Source organism: Gymnoscopelus braueri, assembly GCF_963280865.1.
Source record: "Gymnoscopelus braueri genome assembly, chromosome: 16".
NCBI lineage: Eukaryota > Metazoa > Chordata > Actinopteri > Myctophiformes > Myctophidae > Gymnoscopelus > Gymnoscopelus braueri.
In genome coordinates, this window is record NC_137616.1 from 4,109,154 (window position 1) to 4,124,746 (window position 15,593).

Consider the following 15,593-nt stretch of genomic DNA (forward strand, 5'->3'; position numbering starts at 1 on the left):
TTATTTTGTTTAGGTTTGACATTATCTTTTAAAATGTATTGTGATTATGTTGCTAATTTTAATTCCCATGCACTGCCATGCATCGAGTATATTATTATTATTACATTACATACACATTACTGTACATTATGGTGGTGTGCCATCTGTCTATTCTCACTCCATCCATTCTATATATTTCATATTTTGACATTTGTTACAGACACACATTACAAGCTGTCATTGTCAGATTTAGTTGTAGTTAGTGTTGCATTGTTAATGGATGTTGCCGTTCAGTTGTAGACCCAATAAGACATTTGACACGCATTTATCAACTTATGTTCCTATACTGTATATGACTGTTCTGTATTGTTTATCACTGGTTGTGAAGCACAATGTTTGTTGTTGGTTACTGAATTAATCAGGTGTCATTTATTAAATATTATCTCACACAATGATGCTATTGTTCATGTGTTCAGATTATGTTGTACATACTTACCTTCAGCATATGTGATATAGGCCTACCTTTTCCTGGTTTTAATCACTTAAGCCACATTTTATACTTTTTTATACTTTTGTTTTTGTTTTACCAGATGCAATTAGGCCTATTGGTTGTGAGCTTCTATTTTCGCTATTTTTGATAATTAAAAGAAAGTATATCGAAGTATTTAGTATCGAAGGTATTTTTTTCCATATCGCCCGACCCAATTGCAGTCATTTACATCAGTTTGTAATTTTTTTCCCATGCATGTTCAAAATGTTTATCTCCTGTAGGCTATGTTATTGGGTCTGACATGGATGTTTTGTAAATGATTTGTTTTGTAAATGTTTTCTTCACCGCATCAATTGATAAATCATTTAGTAATGTACAGAAGTGCTTATGCTTTTATGTGTATGTTTCCATAACATTATACAGAGGGTGTCTGCCCTTTATATACTCCTACCAAAAGGACAGGAACAAGTAAGACGCGCGAACGCTGGAGGCGAACGCAGATTCGCCTCGATCTCCAGGCTTTTATTGCTTAGTTTTGCTAAAAAATAAAAGCCTGGCCCAGCGGGTCGGTGTACTCGGTATGAGGAAGTGTTCCATTTCGCAACCAACCAGAGTGCAGTGGGCGTCGCTCGTAATGTTGTGTTAACGGGGCGGGGGTTGACGGACAGATCGGTGAACCAATGGGATCAGGCACAATCTCTCGCCGGCGAGCCAATGAGAGAATGAGAGCGTGAACACAGACGGAAAGAGACCATAAATATGGGACACACACACACACACCGCAAGTAGAGTCCTGCAGGCCCGCCAGAGCCCGCCCACGGCCCGGCCCGGCCCACCAAAACGGGCCGGGCTTGGGCTGATTCTGTATTTGACACACGGGCCCAGGGCCGGGCTCGGGCTGAATGCCACGGGCCAGGCCCGGGCTCGGACTGATTCTGTATTTGACAAACGGGCCCAGGGCCGGGCTCGGGCTCACAGAACATTTTGCGCAGATAATTGATAATTGAAGCCCGGCCCGGCCCGGCCCGGCCCGCCAAAACGGGGCGGGCTTGGGCTGATTCTGTATTTGACACACGGGCCCAGGGCCGGGCTCGGGCTGAATACCACGGGCCAGGGCCGGGCTCGGACTGTAAAACTGCGGCACCTATCGGGCCAGGGGCCGGGCCGGGCTGAATACCATGGGCCAGGGCCGGGCTTGGGCCCACATTCTCGGCCCGTGCAGGGCTCTAACCGCAAGCACGATGATATAGTAAGCTCCACTTGGTCGGAGGCCTCCTCCCGCGTTCGCAATCATTCACCAGTATCCTTCAGTTCTTTAGACCAGGCTCAGCTGACACCTGCAGGTGAATCAACTCATTGCAATCAGGGAGGGGAACCAGACCAGCGACCCGCTGACGACCACCTCGATCCACCCGTTAAGATTAAGATGTGGCCGCCTTGAAATCAAAAGCTTTTCCTCTCTTCGGAACTCTTCCTGTGCTAATGTGGTAGAGATCAAGAGGATGAGAGGAGGAGAGGGATGGAATGAGAAAGAGAAGAAGGATAGAGAGGAGTGGAGGATGTGAATGAAGGGTTAACAACTAGAGTACAAGGAGGAGTTTCTCAGTGTCAGTGACGCAAATCTAGTGAAATGAAAGTTAAACAGTGAAACTGAGGCAGCAACACAACAAGCTCTACAAAGTAGAAAACATTGATCTTCAACACGACTTTTACGAACATAGTGAAAAGGTGAGTACAGCGGATAAGGACTTAATATTCAGTTACAGAGAACAAGTTAAACTGTATCCAGGCATGGACCTATTATTTTCGTTATTAGGCTACTTGAAATTCTCTAGGCAGTCATAGCAGCCAATTGGAATGGAATCTGCTCAAAGTAGCCGACTTAGCTGTAGAATACAACTCTCGTAGACGTATTTATGATTCTGACGTTTTCAATTTACGAGAGTTGTAGGGTTCACCCCCCATGGACACAGGGACTTTCAGCACTATACCCCGTAGACACTCCAAACATGTACAAATTGAAAATAAAGGAGTTTACCCCCACGCTCCACATGTTAACTCTCGCTACGGGGTAGTAGTTTAATGTAACAATCCATATAATTCAATAAAGAAGTGTTTTAATGCCGTCTGTGGCCGAACGCAATCTTTTCACCCTCGTTTACTTCCTGTTTACTTTGAGTGTAATTCCGGGTTTCACCAGATAGGCTCGTCACTATTCAATTCAATTTTCAATTCAAAGGGCTTTATTGGCATGAGAAAACATACGTTTACATTGCCAAAGCAGAAAGCATAATACAACAATACAGCAATACAATCAAAACAAAAAATATGTACATTTGAAAGTCAGAATCTTCAATAGATCAATTTCTATGTACCAAGATCACTGGGTGCAGTTATAGTGCCGGAATATACCCAATGATTAGTCTTTAGGGTGGTTGTGTTCCGTTTGATATCCTTTTCCTATCACAGCAACTCACGAATCTTGCTGCTGTGTTTGCACATTGTTGTACTTCGCCCAGCAGATATGGGAGTTTTTTGTCATTGGTCATGTTTTCAAAATCTCCGTGTGTGGTTGTAATCTGTGGGAAGTATGTGTCTCTGATGTCTTGGTACAATGGACAGACGGTTAGGAAGTGTAGCTCGGTTTCCACTTCATTTTGTGTGCAGTGGGTGCATAGTCTGTCTTCTCTCGGGATACAGGTCTGCCTGTGACGACCTTTCTCGATCGCAAGACTGTGCTCACTGAGTCTGTACCTAGTTAAGATTTTTCTTTGTTTTGGGTCAGTCACGGTGCTCAGGTATTCTGCCACTGCGTATTCTCTGTTTAGGGCCAGATAGCATTCTAGTTTACTCTGCTTTTGTGTTGCTTCTTTCCAGTGTGTCAGGTAGTTTTCCTTTTGCTGTTTTATAATTTGGTTTAGTCCAATGGGTTTTCTATCTCGTGGCTCTGTTTGTGTTTGTGCCCGGAGTTCCAGGGCCAGCTGGCTGAGGGGGCATCTCTCTAGGGTTTCGCTGTGTGTGAGTGCCTTGTTATGGAGTGCATCTAGGTCGCTTTCTTTTAGGTGGTTGTAGAACTTAAGTGCTCTCTTTTTTATTTTGATAATTAGTGGGTATCGTCCTAATTCTGCCCTGCATGCATTATTTGGTGTTTTTCGCTGGGTACGGAGAATGGATTTGCAGAATTCTGTGTGTAGGGTCTCGGTTTGGTGTTTATCCCATTTTTCAGGGTCATGGTTTGCTAATGGTCCCCAGATCTCACAACCATAGAGGGAAATTGGTTCTATCACAGAGTCCAGTATTTTAAGCCAGGTTTTAATTGGGATGTCTATTTTGATGTTTCTTTTGATAGCATAGAATGCCCTTCTTGCCACTACCGCCCATTGGGAACTTCCGACAGAATCGGCCACAGATCGCATTAAAACACTTCTTTATTGAAATATATGGATTATTACATTAAACTACTACCCCGTAGCGAGAGTTAATATTTGGGGCGTGGGGTTAAGCACCTTTATTTTCAATTTGTACATGTTTGGAGTGTCTACGGGGTATAGTTCTGAAAGTCCCTGTGTCCATGGGGGGTGAACCCTACAACTCTCGTAGATTGAAAACGTCAGAATCATAATACGTCTACGAGAGTTGTATTCTACAGCTATATAGCCGACTGTCTGATATATTGATACCCAGGCTATATCGCGTCGCTGTTGTGTGGAGTGGAAACCTGTATGTCCAAAACCGTTCCTTTAAGATTATTAATTTAAAACATTAAAAAAAATATATATATTCAATACAAGCTCACAACGCATCATCTCGACTTGTTGAGAGCTTGTGGATCTGCTATTTTCACTCTAAAGTGCGACACAAGGGCATTCATCTATAAAAACAAAACATAAAAAGTTGAAATATGATACAAGATTTCTGCCCAGCAATGATACATACTGTAGGCTATGATTTAAACTTTTGCATTTATCCATCAAAACATTTATGTTTATTTATATGTATTTGCTTGCTGTGTTTATCTGACCCCAATAAAACCCTTTGGGGAACTGTTATGTAATGTTTTAATTATAATTCAGTTTATAAGAAATGCTGCTACAAGTGGGAGCTAATTATAATGCTGCGTTTAATAGAACATGTGGGAAGCAATTCTTTTTAGAAACATTTTCAGTGTTAAATGTTGGAGCTCCCTGCACTTACAGTATAGTTTTTTCGAGTTGATAAGTATGATGGTTTTTATTTGTTTAAATTTTTCAATATGCTCTTATTGGCTAGGCCTCTATGATCACTAATTAAGTACATCATTTATTTTAATGACTGGTATTGGTCTGGTCATTGTCAGTCATTTCTTTGTATATTACAAGTGATTTGTCATATCTGCCCTGTGCAACTTTTGCTTACAAAACCCAAGATGCAAACTAAAATGTAATTTAGATTTATATGTAGCCTACTTGTTTTTGATTCAATGCCAAATATAGCTCTTATTTTTATGACACTTAATCGTTTCATAAAACGTTCATGGCCGTAACAGCCCTAATAATCTCATCTGCCCCAGTAGGAGGAGGTCAGTCCAGCTACGTTCCGCCGCGCCTCTGGAGTCCCAACCAGACCAAAGCCACAAAACACAATCAGTCCATCCAGCAGCAGGTGACCACGTTCCTGACGGGCTTGGCACCAGGCGAGACGGTCGAGGCCAGACACCTGGCCAAGAAGCTCCATCTTCCCAAGAAGGTGGTGAACCAGGCCCTGTACTCTCTGGAACGCTCCCAGAGAGCTTTCAAACAAGGAGACCTCCCTTGCCTGTGGACCCTGCACAGGCAACCTCCCACAAACCACCAGGAGCATCCTAACTCCAGACCGGCAAGCAGCGACCCTCGTCCTCGCCAGAGCTCCGAAGACACTCGGCCGCCGAACGCAGCGAAAACCGAGACGGGTCAAAGCAGAGGAACGACTCAACAAAGGAGAAGCGAAAGATTCGGACACAGATTCCACCTGTTCATCTACTTCCTGTTCTGACTCCTCCAACCCCGATCAGGAAGCGCCCCGCAGATCATCCGATCAGTCGGCCAATCGACAACTGCAACTGGCGACCGCCACCGGCCAATACTTGCATTCCGTCCCAAGGTTATTATGGTTTTAAAAAAAATGTTTTGACCGTTTTCTGTATCAGTTTGGTTTTTAAAGTGGGTTTAATTGTGTGAAAAGGTTTTAGTTTTGTTTTTTAAATTCGTTTTAGTGCTAGTTTTAGTTTCTTATTGACTATAATATGAGGGTAGCTTGGCTATTTTCCCACCCGACAGCGACGATACGTTTTTTTTGCAAAGCCTAGTTTCTATTTTTTGTTGTAAACCATTTGTTAATTTTCTTTAAAAAAAATCTGTTGTTTTCATTATTTTGTTGGTTATTCATCAACTAATCTTTTTCCGTCCCTGCCTCCAGCACTGCCATCATCATGGGGGAGCAGAAGGAGCAGGTGATGCAGTACCTCCTGGAGAGCGGCGAGGCCACGGCGCTGGTCATCGCCAAGAACCTGGGCTTTAAGAACGCCAAGCAGGTCAGCCCTACGTAGGCCTGTCAGGATTATTACATATCACCTGATGGCAATTATTTTGAATAATAATCAGAATCGTATCCATTTATAACCTGTTGAAAATAATTGAAAATAGCCAATCTACAAGCTCACAGCGTGTCGTAGCGCGGTGCATTCTAAGCTTGTGGATAGGCAATTGTTTTGCTATTTTAGAAAAAAAATTAAGTATAAAATTGAGGATATAGCCTGTTGGCCGCAGTACCTTATTTATTTTCATTATTGCTACTGGTCATTTCTGTGTATATTTGTACATCTGTGTACATATCTGCCCAGTGTAACCCTTGTTTACACACCCTAAAAGCCAAACAGAAATGTAATTTTTATTAATATGTTCCAATATTCAATGCCAAAAAAAACACAATTATGTGTCAATCAAATCATTAATCACCACGTATTTGTACGACAATTAACCCGTCAACTAAAATGTCACGATCGCGACAAACCCCCCTACAGGTCAGCCCCACCCTCTACGCCCTGGAGAAGCAAGGTGACGTCACCAAGAACGGCAACATGACCCCGCCCACCTGGGAGCTGTCCAGGCACCAGCGCGAGAGGATGGAGAGGAGCCTGAAGGCCTCCCAGGGCAACGCCCCCACTGCTGGGAAGGACACCTCCATCACCTTCCAGCAGCATCCACGACCACTAATGCAGCCGCGGCCATTCATGGACGAGGTGGGTGGAGCTTCTAACTAGAGCCTGACAAATGGAGTCCGCACACTGGAAGAGGCTCCAGAGCGCGATCCAGTGTGCACGATGTGCGTGCCTTTTCACTTGTTTATCTCACTAAAGCCTGACCATTATTTGACTTTTTTGATGACATCGTTATTTTGTGGCCGAAGTGACCTGAATGTTTTTTTTTATACCACTTTTGACCTGGTGTCGCATTATAGGCGAAAGTTCCCATTTTTTTTCAAAAATAGCAGTTCTACTAGCTCACAATGCATCATGTTGTGACACGTAAGCTTGTGGGTCTGTTATGTTCGTTATTTTTTTTGCATAGAGCTAAAATAACTTAATATAATGTGTACATGTTTGCTTTAATGTTCTCAAATAGAAACTTAAATCAAACATTTCAAGTTTGTTTTGATAAGTGCTTCATAAATAAAGTTTATCATTACTTATTTTTTGTCCCATCAGTTTTATATAAAGCACTTTGTAACTTTGTTTTATTGTAATTATTTGTCTTTCACCAGGACGACACCAACGGCGGCCAGTGGGCCTCGGACGACATCCCAGAGTTCCTCCCAGAGATCCGGCGGGACCCGGGCGACGAGCTGCTGGGCCGCCCGGGCATGGTGGCGGTATCGCTGGCCGCCCCGCTCCCCTCAGAACATCTGGGCCAAGCAGCAGGAGGTGTGTCTGAAGAACCCGGTCAGCAGGCCGAAAGAGAACGGCCAGTACCTGGGACAGAACTGCGAGTTCCAGCTCCTGGACCAGTCGGGACCCTCGCACGACCCGCGGTCAGTCCCGTCATCAGTTTATCGTTGCCATCAGTATGTTGCCAGACAGGACATGTTTCTGTTCACTGTTGTTCTCACCAGGGCTGGGCTATATGGACAAAATCAAATATCACTTTATTTTTGACCAGACACCTCTCTATCAACGTTGTGAAAATAGCTGATCTACAAGTTCTGATCTACACATCCTTGAATTCCATTGAACAATTCTAGTGAATTCTATTCAATGTTTCTACTGAATTTGATTCAACTGAATTCTATTCAATGGTTCTACTGAATTGTATTTAATCATTCTACTACATTCTAGTGAAGGATTCTACTAAATGATTCTACTAAATTCTATTGGAGGATTCTACTGAATTCTAATCAATGATTCTATTGAATTCTATTTAATGGGCCTCATTCACTAAGCTTGGGTCCGCACATAATTTGTTCTTATCCGTATATCCGCACCTCAAATAAGATATTTATGTGCCCAACATTCATCACATAAAAAAGAAAAGACAAAATATGTCTGTTAAACGATCTATTGCTTGGATGTATATCATAGAAATCGGTTGACGTGCAAATTCAGCCGATTTGTATTCATTTTAAGTTGACACATTTAGTGCTGAATTATTTGGTCCCTCAGCGTGTTTGCCAGTGTGGCTCCTATGTAGCGCTATTAATATTGACCACATCACATGAACGCAGTCTTGCCATCTGATGGGGATACAGTATGGATATACAGTATGGATGAAATCTAGCTGTGCCCATTCCTTTAGGACTTTGGATAGGATATGTTCGTCAAAAGGACGGATTTCCTGTCAGTAATAAATAAGCTCTGATCAAAAATTATCGGATAATGGCAGATTTCAGCATCATCTTTTTACCTCCGCAAAGGTGAGCGAGCAATTGTTCAGTAGAAAGGGCTTATATAATATAATATACTTTCCAAGTTTTATTAGCTTTTGGTCGTGAGGTTAAACTTTGTAAACTTCTTATTCTCATTACACATGCGAGTAGGCTATTACTTTATTAACGTTCAGCGGATCCATCGTTTGAGGGACTCGCTTGCCAAAATACACTGAACAATGCATATGATCAACACAGGATTACGCTTGTGACCTGCAAACAAAAATGAGACACACCTGTGATCCGCACAAATCAAGGCTCTGCACTCCCTTTCTTGAATCGCACCTCAGAATTGTCTTATGCAATATACACATCCCTTGACACGCAAATAATGTTGGGAATTAACGACCTGGTTAGTGAATGAGGCCCAACGATTCCACTGACTTCTATCTAATGATTCCGCTGAATTCTCTCCCATCAGGTTCCCCATGCAGGTGGTGTTGTGTTGGATGGGAGGCTGTTCCCTGTTGCCGAGGGAACCAGTAAGAAGGTGGCCAAGAATGCCGCGGCCGCGGCAACGCTCCGCATCCTGGTCGGTGAGAACATGAAGCCGGGGGCCGGAGCAGAGGAGGGCCAGGACCCCGCCATGGAGGAAGTGACCAACCCTACACCCGAGAATGCGGTGAGGATCTGACCCTAGAATAGTGACTTTACAGCAATGTCTGTGATAGTGAGAGAGAACGGGGTAAGATGAGCCACTTTTCACTTAAGTTGTCCTGGAAGCAAGGCAAAAATAGATGGCAGTAAAATCTGAACATCTACCCTTATTTCAGAATGTCCTCTATCAGTTGAAATTATGAGTAAGCATCTATGACAAAGGGCCATAAACACTGTGGCTCAACTTGCCACAGGTTAGGGGTACATTGATCCAAGTCAAGGCAAGGGGCATGTTGACCCACATGATATTTAATTTTTTTTAAGTTTAAACTTTAGCAAATAATGTTCACACTTATCAAAAATAATGTAATAACACATTTCCCTTTTGCAAATAGTCTTATTTCTTTTCTTAACGGTTATTTAAAGCCAATTAAATAAAGTTTGTTGTTCAGAATATTTGCAATTGTTAATACAATATTGCAAACTTCTCTTAAATGAGTATATTCATCCAAATTAAAGGTCATTCAGCAAAGAGATAATACACAATATGAATAGTGATTATAATAATAATTGGCTCAATTTGCCCCTGGGCATTTGGTTCATTTTACCCCACAGCCACCATTTTAGACAACATTGGCTAGAGTAATACTTGAGACAATTTATTTGCAAAATTTTTCACAAATCCAACATGTATGATATACATTTTTAGACCTGGGTAAATTTGCTTTGATATAACAGTCATTCTACCTGACGTGTAGAAATCGTACTTTGACTTTTTCAGTTTTTTTTTTAACTTTCCCCATGTGCTTCCTAATTTCACAGCCAGGTGTAAATGATGGATTTTACTAAATTTAAGGTCATATGACAAGTTTTCTAGATAAAGGGGATGGATCAACTTACCCACTTGCTCATCTTACCCCGTTCTCCCTTACTGTACATACATTTCATGCGTTCCAAATACACAGGCATAGATCGGTGATATGCCCGCACGGGTAGCAGCGTGATTTTCGCGGCATAAAACTTCACAGTGCTGCGTGTGTACTTACCCAATAATTAGTTCCTGTGACTTGGAGTCCGATATTTTCCTATTTTACTAAGCAAATTATTCTGCCAGAACTTTCAAAAACTGGAGGACAATATCTGACTGATTATTGGGTGAGTACACACGCAGCGCGAAAAAGATTAATGCTGCGAAGATCAGGCTGCTACCCAGGCGGGCATAGGAGTGATCTATGGCTGTGTATTTGGAATACATGAAATGTATGTAATCACAGACATTCTAGGGCTAGAAATTCTCCAGTCTAATGTTTCAAATCAATTAGTATGGTTTGCAGGGAGTACAGTAGTAGCCTGTAGTATGTCCTTGTCAACATGATTGTGCTCTATTGCAGATCTAATAATAACTATGAGAAGTTATTATTCTTTTTATTTCTTTTCAGTGTGTAGACACGGCCTCTGCCAGCATTCTCCTGTCTGAAGAGCAGTTCCTGTGTTCTATCTGTCTGGATGTGTTCACTGATCCAGTCAGCACTCCATGTGGACACAACTACTGCAAAACCTGCATCACACATTACTGGGACATGAGTGATGTGTGTCAGTGTCCACTGTGTCAAACAATCTTCTGTAAGAGACCAGACATCCTTGTCAATACTTTGATTTCTGAGATGGCCGATCAGTTCAGAAAATTCAAGCACTGCAAGCAGCTGAACAAAACTTGCAGCACAAACCAAGAACCTGCTGAACCAGATGAAGTGTCCTGTGACGTCTGTACTGAGACCAAGCTCAAAGCCTTGAAGTCCTGCCTGGTGTGTCAGATCTCCTACTGTGAGACTCACCTGGAGCCTCATCAGAGAGTCTCAGCATTAAAACGACACAAACTAATCGACCCTGTAAAGAACCTGGAAGACTTTATTTGTAAGAAACATGACAAACCTCTGGAGCTGTTCTGTAGGACTGACAACATGTGTGTTTGTCAGATCTGCACAAAGTCAGACCACAAGTTACATCAAATTGTATCTCTGGAAGAGGCATATGAAGGAAAGAAGGCTGAGCTGGGAAAGACAGAGGCTGAAGTTCAGCAGATGATCCAGGAGAGACAAGTGAAGATTCAAGAGGTCACACACTCAGTAGAACTCAGTAAGAAAGATGCAGACAGAGAGATAGCATACAGTGTGCAGGTCTTCACTGCTCTGATCAGCTGTATTCAGAGAAGCCAGGCTGAGCTAATTGGTGTGATTGAAGAGAAGCAGAAAACAACAGAGAAACAGGCTGAAGGCTTCATCAAAGAGCTGGAACAAGAAATCACTGAGTTAAAGAAGAGACGCTCTGAGCTGAAGCAGCTCTCATACACTGAAGACCACCTCCACTTCCTCCACAACTTCCCATCCATCAACACTCCTCCACCCACCCAGGTCAATGTCAATCAGTCTTCATTTGTGGGGACTGTGAGTACAGCTCTGAAGACACTCGGTCAAGAGATGGAGAAGAGGCTGCGTGATGCTGAGCTGAGGAGGATCCAGCATTATGCAGTGGATGTAACTTTGGACCCTGATACAGCACATCCCCATCTCATCCTGTCTGAGGATGGAAAACAAGTTAGTCTTGGAATCATAAAGAAGAATCTCGCAAACAACAAAGAGCGATTCTTTTCTGAACGTACACGTGTCTTAGGAAAACAAAGCTTCTCCTCAGGAAGGTTTTACTATGAGGTTCAGGTTAAAGGGAAGACTACTTGGTGTGTAGGAGTGGCCAGAGAGTCCATCGACAGGAAACAATCAATCAATATGAGTCCCAACAACGGTTTCTGGTCTATAGAGTTGAGGAATAGAAATGAGTACAAGGCTCTTGCTGACCCTCCTGTCCTCCTCCCTGTAAAACAAGAGGTCCTGAAAGTGGGAGTGTTTGTGGATTATGAGGAGGGTCTGGTGTCCTTTTATGATGTGGAGACCAGAGTTCTTCTCTACTCTTTCACTGGCTGCACCTTCACTGACAAACTCTATCCAATCCTTAATCCAAATGCCAACAATGGTGGTAAAAACTCTGCTCCTCTGATTATCACTCCTGTCAATCACACAGATTAGAACACTTTAATCCTCAATCAGTTTTCAATTAAGACAACAAATGTGAATACTGAAGGGTTAATTCATTTCAAATCAAGCCATTTAACTGTTGTTCCTAACAGATGCATTCTAATGAAAAACAAGACATTCATTTTACATTTGTGATGTATAACTACAGACTAATTATGGTAAATTAGTTCTCAGATTAAACCTGTGTTTAACCACTGAAAGCCTAGTTTATACTTTATACTCCACAAGCTCACAATATTTCGCATCGTGACACTTTGTGAGCTCGTAGATATGGTATTGTCTGAACAAAATGTTTTTGTTTTGTTTTTACATTTTTTTTAAAATAGTTTTGCTTATAATGACATGGCCAACATAGAAATGCCATGATTAAAGTGGCTAAAATGTATTTCCTGTCAGTAAGATAGTTGAAATCTAGTCTACATTTATTTCTTGGTACATCTAGTCTACATTTATTTCTTGGTGCAATGACTTGTTTGTATATTTTATTTCATGCCATTCGAGTTCAAGTCAACATCTTTGTTAATTAATGTGTGGGAATACATCTAACAGGAATAACAATATTTTATTGTCAGTCTTGTATTTTGTAGAAAAGTTAATTGAAAACAGGAATGCAATGATTCTGATGTTAATGAATGGTTCTTTTATGAAGCTGCATGTTATCAATTATAGAAGATGAGAATTCGATTCTTTAATAGAAATCACTAATTATAATCATGTGCAAATGCCTATGAACGGCTTGAATTGTACTCACTTTGTAGTGCAAAAATAAATAAACTTGAATGAATGACATTCAATGGTGTTATTTTAATTTGTATTCTTAGGGTGTAGTATGTAAATGTATAACTTTTATCTTCTTATAAACAATCGGTCTGAAAACATTTTGTCTCAAGGCCCAAAAGAGAAATATCATGTCCCCTCTGTACCTACTAGTGAAAATAGACGATCTACAAGCTGTGAGCTTGTAGATCTGCTATTTTCACTACTTCTTAAAAATGAGACTGTATAAGAATGACTATTCTCTCCACTGTTATGTTAAGTGTGTCGATACGACTTGTTGTGATTTGACACTGTAATCACATTTACAGTAATTGAATTGTCTCCTCAGCTGCAGTACAGAAATGTTCTAGAATTCTGTACAAAATCTAACAAAACAATGGGTGTCGCTGGTACAAAATCTTTTTAAATTAGTGTTTGCGTTGCGGTCTGATTATGTATCAAGTTTGGGGGTCCGTGTGAAAATGTTTAAGAATTAGGAACATAAAGGAACATGTCAGGAGTGACTTTTCTGCATCAAACTAGGGATGCTAACTGAATAACAGTGACATCTAGTGTTATCTTTAAGTATAACATACCTAAGCTGAGTAGGTTGAGATAAGTCCAATCCATTTTTCAACAAGATACAGGCTAGAATGTGCTCTACCAAACGATTGGGCAGGATATTAAAGGGCTCCTGTAATAATATTATGTGGGATAATGTTTTATATGTATTTCTTTTGACAGTTTGTTATTTACTGAATGTATCATGTCTGTTGTTTAATATCAATGTTTAGATTAGATCCACATGTGTCGACTACAATGTAGAGACAGCACTGTGTGACAGGGATGTCATGACGACACTGACCATGATACATGATAGCCTACTGACCATGACACTGACCATGATACTGACATGATACTGACCATGATACTGATCAGTGGTCCCAAATTAATACTGACCATGACACTGTCCATGGCACTGATATGATGACCATTTTACTGACATGATACTGACCATGATACTGACATGACAACAATGATACTATCATGATACTAACATGATACTGACATGATACTGACCATGATTATCACAATGTTTTCACAAGTTTTAAAAACTAGCTAAAATAGCAGATCTACAAGCAATACATCACGACTCATTGTGAGCTTGTAGATCAGCTATTTTGTTATGAATACATCAATCTGTTATTATATGCACTGCATTTAGAATTTTGTTTACATTTGACATGTTCAAATGTATTGTGATTCTGTTGCTATTATTAACTCCCCTGAACTGCCATGTATCGAGTATATTATTATTATTATTATTATTATTATTATTATTATTATCATTATTATTATTACATACACATTGCTGTGTGCCACCTGTCTATTCGCACTCCATCTGTTCTGTATATTTCTAAATGTCTTTATTTGTTACAGACACACATTACAAGCTGTCATAGATTTAGTTGTAGTTAGCGTTGCATTGTTAATGGAGGCCAACATGTTCTGTTGTTGACATTCAGTTGTAGACCCAATTGTAGACCCAATAAGACATTTGACACGCATATATCATTTATGTCCATATAGTATACTGTATATGACTGCTCTGTATTGTTTATGACTGGTTGTGAAGCACAATGTTTACTATTCTGTGTTAATGAAGCCATCAGGTGTGATTTATTGATTATTATCTCACACAATGACGCTATTGTTCATGTTTGGGTTCAGATGATCTTGTACACTGTCCATGTTTTTACCTTCAGCATCATGATATACCTTTTCCTGGTTTTAATCACTTAAGACATATTTTATACTTTTTTATACTTTATTTTATGCATTGGTCATGACATGGATGTTTTAAAATGTAAATGATTTGAAACTCTGTCTTTGTGTTTTCTTCACTGCATCTCTGTTAAATCATGGTGTTATGTAGACCTACAGCAGTGCCTATGTTTATGTTTCCATTACATTATACCATCTGGTTTCAGCCCTCTACACGCCTACCAACATGACAGGAATCAGATTGACCCCTATGCTATCCTTCAGCTCTTTAAACCAGGCTCAGTTGACCCCCGCAGGTGAGTCCACTCAGGGGGCAATACGGGAGGGGAACCAGGGATCTACTGATTCCCTGAAGAACTCTCTACTCAAGGCAAACAATAGAAAAGCAACAGGCCAGTGGAAGTGGTAGAGATTAGAGAACAAGAAGCGGAGAGGAGGAGAGGGATGGAATGAGAAAGAGATGAAGGACAGAGAGGAGTGAAGGATGTGAAGGGTTAACAACTACAGTACAAGGAGGAGTTTCTCAGTGACGCAGATCTAGTGAAATAAAGTTAAACAGTGAGACTGAGGCAGCCACACAACTAAGCTCTACAAAACATTCATTCAACACGACTTTTATGAACATAGTGAAAAGGTAAGTACAGCAGATAAGGACTTAATATTCAGTAACTGAGAATTAATTTGTAGCTGTATCCAGACTAGCCTTGGATCAAGAGTATCATGGAAGTATATATGATAGAGAGTAGGTATAAGTCTCTACCCCCCTAATAGTCACTGGACATCCGCAAAGCGTACATGTACAAAAAAACACATATAAAGTGCTGACCCTATAGACCCGGATGTTAACTCGACATTCGGAACCTGGGTTCACTATATTAGCCGGTATTTTTCAATAGACATGAGTTTTCATCCCGTCTGTGTCGGATTCTGTCGTTAAATTCCCTGTAAAGTCGGTATTACAA

The 15,593-nt window shown here is 41.0% G+C and overlaps 1 protein-coding gene across 2 annotated transcripts; it reads left to right on the forward strand.

Moving 5' to 3' along the window:
* Positions 1-2,094: 2,094 nt before the first annotated feature.
* On the forward strand, positions 2,095-12,879 carry LOC308103696 (E3 ubiquitin-protein ligase TRIM21-like). 2 transcript variants are annotated; one of them, XM_080453820.1, is made up of 7 exons: positions 2,095-2,197; positions 5,019-5,587; positions 5,903-6,017; positions 6,507-6,725; positions 7,247-7,513; positions 8,826-9,026; positions 10,441-12,879. In XM_080453820.1, the coding sequence occupies exons 3-7, from the start codon at positions 5,916-5,918 to the stop codon at positions 12,079-12,081; spliced, it is 2,430 nt and encodes an 809-aa protein (XP_080309946.1). In that variant the 5' UTR covers positions 2,095-2,197; positions 5,019-5,587; positions 5,903-5,915; the 3' UTR covers positions 12,082-12,879. The 2 variants fall into 2 exon arrangements, with proteins under 2 accessions (XP_080309946.1, XP_080309945.1); XM_080453819.1 differs by having other exon boundaries at positions 5,022-5,587.
* The last annotated feature ends 2,714 nt before the right edge of the window (positions 12,880-15,593 follow it).

Excerpts from the sequence above, each read along its gene's own strand:
- LOC308103696 (XM_080453820.1), top strand. The coding sequence starts at position 5,916 with ATGGGGGAGCAGAAGGAGCAGGTGATGCAGTACCTCCTGGAGAGCGGC. Across the intron at positions 7,514-8,825 it reads GGACCCTCGCACGACCCGCG|GTTCCCCATGCAGGTGGTGT; the intron begins GTCAGTCCCGTC and ends CTCTCCCATCAG. Across the intron at positions 9,027-10,440 it reads ACCCTACACCCGAGAATGCG|TGTGTAGACACGGCCTCTGC; the intron begins GTGAGGATCTGA and ends ATTTCTTTTCAG.